This window comes from Xiphophorus couchianus, chromosome 7 (assembly GCF_001444195.1).
Source record: "Xiphophorus couchianus chromosome 7, X_couchianus-1.0, whole genome shotgun sequence".
In the NCBI taxonomy this organism is placed as follows: domain Eukaryota; kingdom Metazoa; phylum Chordata; class Actinopteri; order Cyprinodontiformes; family Poeciliidae; genus Xiphophorus; species Xiphophorus couchianus.
In genome coordinates this window covers 17,962,719-17,970,677 of record NC_040234.1, presented here as the reverse complement: position 1 = coordinate 17,970,677, position 7,959 = coordinate 17,962,719, and the positions used below count along the sequence as shown (strand labels likewise).

Here is a 7,959-nt window from a genome sequence, read left to right as displayed (position 1 = left end):
CCCTCTGCTTTAATAATATTCCTTTGCATTTATATGCAACTGAAATTGACTTTAAGAATGTAAAGTGGGCTGACTTAGCTCCAGATTCTGAAATTTATCTGGAGCTAAAACTTTCTGCAACGCTAATGCTGATGCAGAAAGTCAGTTTTCCCGATGTACACTATGAGCAGGTTCATAGTGTACATGAACCTCTATTTAAAAAATAGAAGTGCAATGAAAGTATTACAACAGCTGATTGAAGTTTGTGAAGGTCACCAATTTCTTACTGAATTTCCTCAGCAATAGATTGCAACAAACATTTATTTTTCCCCAAGAAACCACTTCTGGTATATTTTCTAGAAACCCCATCAAGACAAATGAGACAGATATTTTTTTCTATTTAATTAATAGAAATCACTAATTGGTATAAAATTTAAAAGAAATGATTAAAAAAAAAGGCTTAAGTTTGACTTCATTTACTTGACGATGCACGCATTAGGACAACAATGCACGCGTTAAGACAGAATACAGGCTTTACAGGCTTACTTACAGGCCTTTGGAAAATTCAGCAGTAACTGGCAAATCTTTTATTCAAACTTGAGGCGTCTGTGTGTCTAAAGCTGTAAAAAATATGACTGTAAATTTAACATAATACACAAAACTGTTTCCAACAGAGTATCTTTAGATGGATGATACACATCTGCGAAAGCAAAAGAACCACAGGCGCAGCCGTACACCTTAATGTTACATTTCAGATTAAACTTATTCTTACAGCATAGTAAACGTTGGCGCATTAGTACAAGATGACGCCTCCTGATTGGAATTGCGATTGCTGCTGCAGATGTACATTAAGCTACCAAACTGGCCTGTTTTTTTCTATATGAATGTACCATAATGTAAATGAATGGAGTACAATTAAAGAGAAGAGTGAGACGGTTATGTCCAGATGTATTTTAAACTGAAAAACATGGCAAACGAAATGTGCATTTCTAAAACACAAAAAGCAAACAAAAAAAAAACAAACAATAAGCCTATTCAAATGCCCAGGTAACAGTTTCCTCCTTGAAGAAGGTTTCTAACAGTCCAGCTCCTATGTCGCAGATTGAATTGATGTTTTCCTTTTCTCCAAGACTACATGAGCCATCTTTGGATGCCAAAATGTGTCCCGCCTAGCATTTTTAAAATAAATATAGGTCTGTGCCACTATAAGGGCACTAAATCCATGAAGTCTTTAATCTTCTCAGACTTTCTATAATATGTTCAATCCGCTGGATGTCTTTGAAGGTCTCTTCTTCTGAAGCAAAGGCTCATATGTCCGTTTTGATTTTATCCAGCGAGTTGTCAATCTTCGTCAGAGTCTTTTTGATGCGCAGTGCGGTTAATCTGGCAGACGGGTTCTGGTACCAGCACTCCTTCATGAGTTTAGCCAAGGAGCTTAAAGTCTGGATGATGAGAAGAAATGATTCAGTGTATTTGTCAATGGCTGCAGCATGAAGTTATATGTTGTAATATCAGTATGTATGAGTGAAAAAACTATTTGATTGTTACTCACCGGGTCTGAGAACCATCTGTTTGGGATATTGGGCCTCTGCTGATCCACACACACCACCTTCTTCATGTCCTCGAAGCTGGGATCACTGGGGACCACGTCATGAAACGGTGGCTTATAGTCCTCAACAATGCCTAAATGTATAGGAGAGAATGCAAGCAAGCGACAGAAAAATAAATATAATAACAATAAGTCACATTATTCTTTTCGATGGTTCACTGATGAATGCAACAAAGATTTAGTCTTCTAAAGTTAGGTTGCTGAGGTTGATACAAGAACGAGTGTAAATATGGAAAATATAGCTCCTGATCCTTTTTATTTGTCAATGAAAGTTTTTAGGGTCAAACAAAACATCACATTAGACTCCATGATTAGCATAAACTGAGTAGAGGTCTGCATACACTTTCTATTATCATGACAAGATGTACGTGATACTGAAATGTTTTTATAAATGGAGTGGTAATTTGGTTCTTCTTTATTTTTCTAAATGATTTCTTTGGCAAATAATACATTAATTCATTGTAGCGCAATACAGTGTTGAAGTGCTGAAAACAACAAAAATCTAGACAGTATGTTGCTGGCATGATGTTTGGCTAACCAACATTTCTAAACATCTAAAAGAAAATATGGTGGAACGGAGGCTCAATGAGGCCTTAATGTGATACTTATTTATTGATCATCACATCACAATTTAAAATAAATCATAGCTTCATATTAACCTGCCATTATGACAGTGGTGGCCAAAGATGATCTTCTGTAATATTGGAATCTATGGATTACAATAAAATCCCCCCAAAATAGAAAAAAAAAGAAATAAATCAACTGTGCACCTATACACATATTTTGTTTTCAAACTCCACTAAAGTTTATTTCATACTTAAAACCATCTTTACTGTGAAGCATTATGTGTAACTGTTTTTTATTTTTATTTTTTTTATTCATCCATATTGCTTTCCGCGCCCCCCTGCAATGGCACTGCGCCCCCACTAGGGTGCATGCCCCACACTTTGGGAACCACTGCATTATGCTGTCCTGTTTTCCTGATGACCAGCTTATCACTGTCACTGCTACAGAAGGTAAAATGTTTTGATGAAGCTACCGACCATTGCTCACTGTCCTCCTGGCAACCTCCCACAGGACAAGGCCCAGGGCCCAGATGTCCACTCTCTTGAAGGACTCGAAGCAGTCCATCTGGATGGAGTCGTCCAGCACCTCCGGGGCCATGTAGCGCTTGGTGCCAACTTTAGGGTTGTTGCCCACGTCCAGTTCATTGGTGTCTTGAAAATGCATAACTGCCAGACCTGAAATGAATACCAAGAAAACTCTTTGGCTCTTCCCCCAGAAATTAAGGTTTGCAAATGAAATGGTCTAAAATAAAATGTCCAACATCGTGTCTCTACGGCAACAACCAGCTGCATTGTCAGTGGGAGGTCTCCAGTCCTAAATGACTATATCAAAGATAGAGCACTGGACTCATATGGCTGAATTAAACAAAAAACACAGCTAATTTAGAGCAAACAGCCCTGATCCAGCACACAGGATGTACTTCAACACAACAACAACTCACTGACGAGAAAAACAACCTCCACCGTGTTTGTCTGCACAGCACAATACGTCATCAGCAGCCAAATTCATTACATCTAACACAGCCTTTCAGCTGAATTAGATGTGTATCAAGCATCTGTGAAATGGAACATTGGTGCATCAGATTAAATGTTCCAAGGTCTTGCAAATGAGTTTTTGGTTAAGAGCCATCTGATATATTTAGTACTGCTTGTTTTTCTAATTTAATAACAAATATGGCTTAGCAGACAAATGTGGAGGGATATTTGCGCTGATGTTGAAACTATTGGGCTTTAAAATTCAAACATCTTCTTCTGTAATGATAACGTGCCAAACGGCATGATGCACAAACCCTCTAAATGCCTTTGATGAAGTCCCATTAAGTAAAAACCAACATTCAAACCCTCAGGTCCCACCACAACATCAAAGGCAAAGACTTTTTACACAGTTCTAACATTTGCAATCTGACTTGGATACAAAAATACATTTCTGTGCAGTATTTTCACACAAAATATAATATTCTTACCCAGGTCAGCAATGCAGCACTGTCCATTCTTTTTCACCAATACATTTTTGCTCTTGAGGTCTCGGTGGGCGATGGCTGGCTTGCCTTGAGTACCAAAGATCTCGACGTGCAAGTGTGCCAAGCCACTGGCTATTGAGAGCGCCATGCGGAGGCAGCTGGACGCATCAAGGGTACTGAGCTGAAGATAGTCGTACAAGGAGCCCATTTCGTGGAAGTGAGTGATGAGCCACAGCTGAGTGCTGGAGTTCCTAGAAGTCATGTCTGATGCGATGAAGCCTGAGTTGAGAGAGACATATTTAAGCTGCTGACCGGTTATTTGTGTCTGAGAAAATATGATTGCAGTTGACCAATTTAAAAACAAAAACGCAAGTACTTAAATATATTGTTTTAGTCAAGTTTTATATTTTAGCAGTTCAAGGAAATCTATATTTTGATGCCAGAAATTCACTAGAAAGGAAAATGATGCATGTTTACCAACATGTCTCTAAAGCCTTTTTGAATTTTTTTAATAATATGAAATACATATGAACTGTTCCTGTATTACTAAATTAACATGAATCTCTTCCTACTAAGTAGATATATTAGGGCTTCTAAAACGTTTGTTCATAAATTTTTTAACAGTAAAAGCTTGGGTTGTTTGTATGTAAAAAAAAAAAAATCCCAATAATATACTTCCGTTTTGTGGCAGGATATCTTTGTGAAATTCAAAATAGGTCTAACCCAATTCACAGGTAAATATAGATCCCAATCATTGGGTCATTTGCAGAACAGTGATCTGCATCCACTACAAAATGTGTACTACATTTCAGAGCCATCATAAAAATATTTTACATTTCTTACATGGTTACTGAACATTTTTAATCTGAAAATTCCTCCCAGATCCAGAACATTCTTTTGTTTTGCCGTAGAAATTCCCAGCAGAAAATTATCCAATAGTCAGATTTTAAATAAAACCTCTGACTGTTATGCAACATGCAGGATTTGTTGCAGCCAGAACCCTGTTCTAAACACAATATTCTTGGTCAGTAAAGATACCACAATTATTTTTAAGTAGAACTTAACTGAACGCTAAGAAAACAGTAGATAAATATTTTCAGCATTTTTGAAAGCCTTGTTGTTGACAAACATGTTACACACCCAGGATGTTTTCATGCCTCAGCAGCACAGTGTTGTAGATTTCAGTCTCTCTGAACCAGGACTTCTCATCTCTGGAGGAGAAGATTTTCACAGCGACACTCTCCCCCTGCCACTGACCCCTCCACACTTCACCATAACGGCCCTTACCTGGACAACGGAAAGGGGAGAAAAATTTAAAATGCACACTAGCCTCTTCAGCAACAATGTGGAAGTAAATATCTGTGTTAAGCTGAAGGATTTGTTGATGAACACTCGACTGTACTCTGGTAGGATATGTGAATACCAGATTCTCTCTGCCCTCTAGTGGCCACAAATGAATTTCTGTGAGGTTTCAATAGAACAAAAATGTAACCAAGATGACCAGGAAGAGCATGTACTGTAAAAGAAAACTATTCTTCTACACTGATAGGTTCATTCAAGAATTTAAATAACACTTTATTTCCTTATTTCTACTAGAACCATAATATAAAAATATTCCCCTTAGAACAGCAAAGTCAAAATACACAGTTTTGCAGGCTCACCAGGTGCAAGGAAACAATTTATTTGATAAAGGCATCAATGATTTGCTCCTGTCTAAACATCGATAATGTGAGAGGACGAACACAGATTGTTCAGTTTTGCAGGAACTGACCATATTTGGAGAGAGGAAGTTTACAGTGTTTGCAACTTACCCACACACTCATTCAGAGTGATCTGTCTGGCAACAGTCCTCTGTACGAGAAACGGGAGTCCTGAGCCGCTTCCTGAAGTGCAGGAATGATCCAGAAGATCCTGGAGAAGCCCAAAAACATACAGGGTTAGGAGGCTGTTTATGTTAGTGTGAGCCTGTGTATAATTTGGTAAGAAAGCCATTTTGATGTAAACAGCCCTAAAGAAAATCCTGAGGCTCAGGACTGCAAATGATGAAATACAGAGCATCTGGGAGTCAGATGGGGATTAACACACGCAAGCGGTCTTTGATGTGGCACCTACAAAACACTGGGAGGTGTGTGTGGGTGGGGGGTTAAGATATGTGTGTGTGCTGGAGGTGCAGAGTGCCCCCTGCTGAGTAAACAACAGAGGAGGCACCACCTCCTCAGTGACTGGTGTGGGCGCTGGAGATTTTATCTAATCCAAGAGCCAGACTCCAAAACAGGCGCAATGCTGCTAATCCTTTTATTTTTATCTCGTCTACACTGCACACAGTGTCAAAAGGCTGCCACAGGGGGGCAGTGCAGAGCTACAAAGTGTGCAGCTGCTGAGCAAAAACAAATGACTGAACATAGAGGAGGAGAGGGGGGTTAGACAGATTGAAAACAGAGACAAGTGATGGCTCAGATAAACAGATGCATAATGCAAGAGCTGCCTGAGAGACAATTTGGAATCATAACACAGGGATGCAAGGCTGGGACCATAAAATAAATGATGACTTACTCTGCAGAGAGCTGCAGAAAGTTGAAATGGGTAAAAAAAAGATTTTTCAGGAGGTTATATTAGGGCCAGGCCTGTAAGCAGAAGGCAATCAGAGCAGTGCAATATTGTTATTGTCGGGGAGGATGGCTGGGCTGGTAGTCAAGCATATTTTTATTTTATTTTATTTTTTTTACAATGCTGAACCAGAAGAACCGTGACGCCATATTTAGGCCCTTCATTGCCAAATGGACTGAAAGAAAACACAGTGCTGTGCAGAATTGTACTTTTCCAAATATTTTGTCACATCACGTCAAACGTCAGTCTATTTCTGTGTGATCAATCAACACCAAATAGCACTTAGCTGTGAAGTGGAAAATGATGCGAGGTTTAAGATTTTTCAAAAATAAAAATTTTAAGTGTGCCATTAATTTTTATGCAGCCACACAGACTCATCCCAAATCTTTTGGGGTAACGCTCTAAGAATTTCTGCAGAAACTTCACAGTTGCCGTAGATTTCTTTGATGCTTCTCCATATAACCGATGCTCCAAAGCTCTCCCTGCTGGTCTGCTCAAGAAATTTAAACATCCATATCTTCGTATATTTACCAGCAGACCAAACTTGTCAGATGACCACAACCACTACAAACACTTTAGGGCCCTCTAAAAACACTACTAATTTTAATAATCCAAACACAATATACACCCTAATATGCACAGTTGAAACTGTCTTGGTACAGTCTTCCTCATCTCTGCTCTTGTGGGGTACGACCAATTGGCAACAAGGAAAAGGAATGGCGCTCAAGCCAACAGTGTATCAAGCAGTATTTTGATAGGTATTTTTAGTTTCATAAGCAGCATATTGTTTTGAATTTGAAATATACTCTATGTAAAAATTTCTAACAGGTGGATTTTTTTGCAAATAATTTTTAAAAATCCACAAAAAATGTGTGAAAACTGAAGAAATACACCACTGCATTTTAGATGTATCAGAGTAAAGTTTTTTTTTTTTGGAAACTATGGAAATCATTTAACATTTTTCATCCATTTCCAAATACATTAGTCTCTGTTGGTCTACCACATAAAACCACAGTAAAAAAAAAAAAAAAAAAAAAAAAAGAGTTAAAAAAATTCAGCAACTAAATACTTTAGCAAGTTGTTGTACATTGATGGTACAAAAATGTACAAGAACTGAATATATTTCTTACAAAATGACAGTTAATCATGGAAGGTTTTAATTAGGCTGCAGCTGGGCACAGACTAAACTTTGACTTTTTCCTGCTCATCTCGATTGCCTTGTATGAGTCAGTAAATGCTCCGCAGAGTCGTTTTTCAGACGAAAGGCTAACCACAGGGCTCCACCTAAACTCTGGATCAGTTTAGCAGCCCTCAAACACACAAACCACACTGTGGAAGACGCACAATCCACAGTTGAGTGGAGAGAAAATAAATAGCAAAAACATTCCTCTAGGAGACGGCAGCAAAAAAAAAAATGACTGAGACGATGCAAAACACTCTCCTGCTCCCCCCTACTCTCCCGAGTACAGCGTTCACTCAAATATTCATGCAGAACCATTTTTTTCCCCCTCCGACAGAAAAACAGTTTTGAGATTATGATCAGGAAAGTACACAGCTTTCAGTCGTGGCCTGCACTGTTGAATCATGTTTGAAGACATGTTGGCCTTGCTTCGTGTAAGACCTAAACATTACCGGTACAGATGTTCAGTCTTATAAACTGAGAACTAAACTACATCTGAGAACAACGTGCCTTAATAAAGAGTCACAAACTTGGTGGTGGGATTTAAAATGTTTATGG

The 7,959-nt window shown here is 38.6% G+C and overlaps 1 protein-coding gene across 1 annotated transcript in view; it reads right to left on the bottom strand.

Moving 5' to 3' along the window:
* Positions 1 to 364: 364 nt before the first annotated feature.
* LOC114148164 (activin receptor type-1) overlaps positions 365 to 7,959 on the bottom strand; it is a 30,400-nt gene continuing 22,805 nt past the window's right edge. The window contains exons 7-12 of the mRNA XM_028023210.1: positions 5,426 to 5,525; positions 4,755 to 4,901; positions 3,618 to 3,893; positions 2,632 to 2,829; positions 1,532 to 1,662; positions 365 to 1,421 (exon numbers count right to left, since the gene is read on the bottom strand). Coding sequence (XP_027879011.1) covers positions 1,287 to 1,421; positions 1,532 to 1,662; positions 2,632 to 2,829; positions 3,618 to 3,893; positions 4,755 to 4,901; positions 5,426 to 5,525 — 987 coding nt within the window. The 3' untranslated portion in view covers positions 365 to 1,286. The remainder of the gene's footprint in view (positions 1,422 to 1,531; positions 1,663 to 2,631; positions 2,830 to 3,617; positions 3,894 to 4,754; positions 4,902 to 5,425; positions 5,526 to 7,959) is intronic.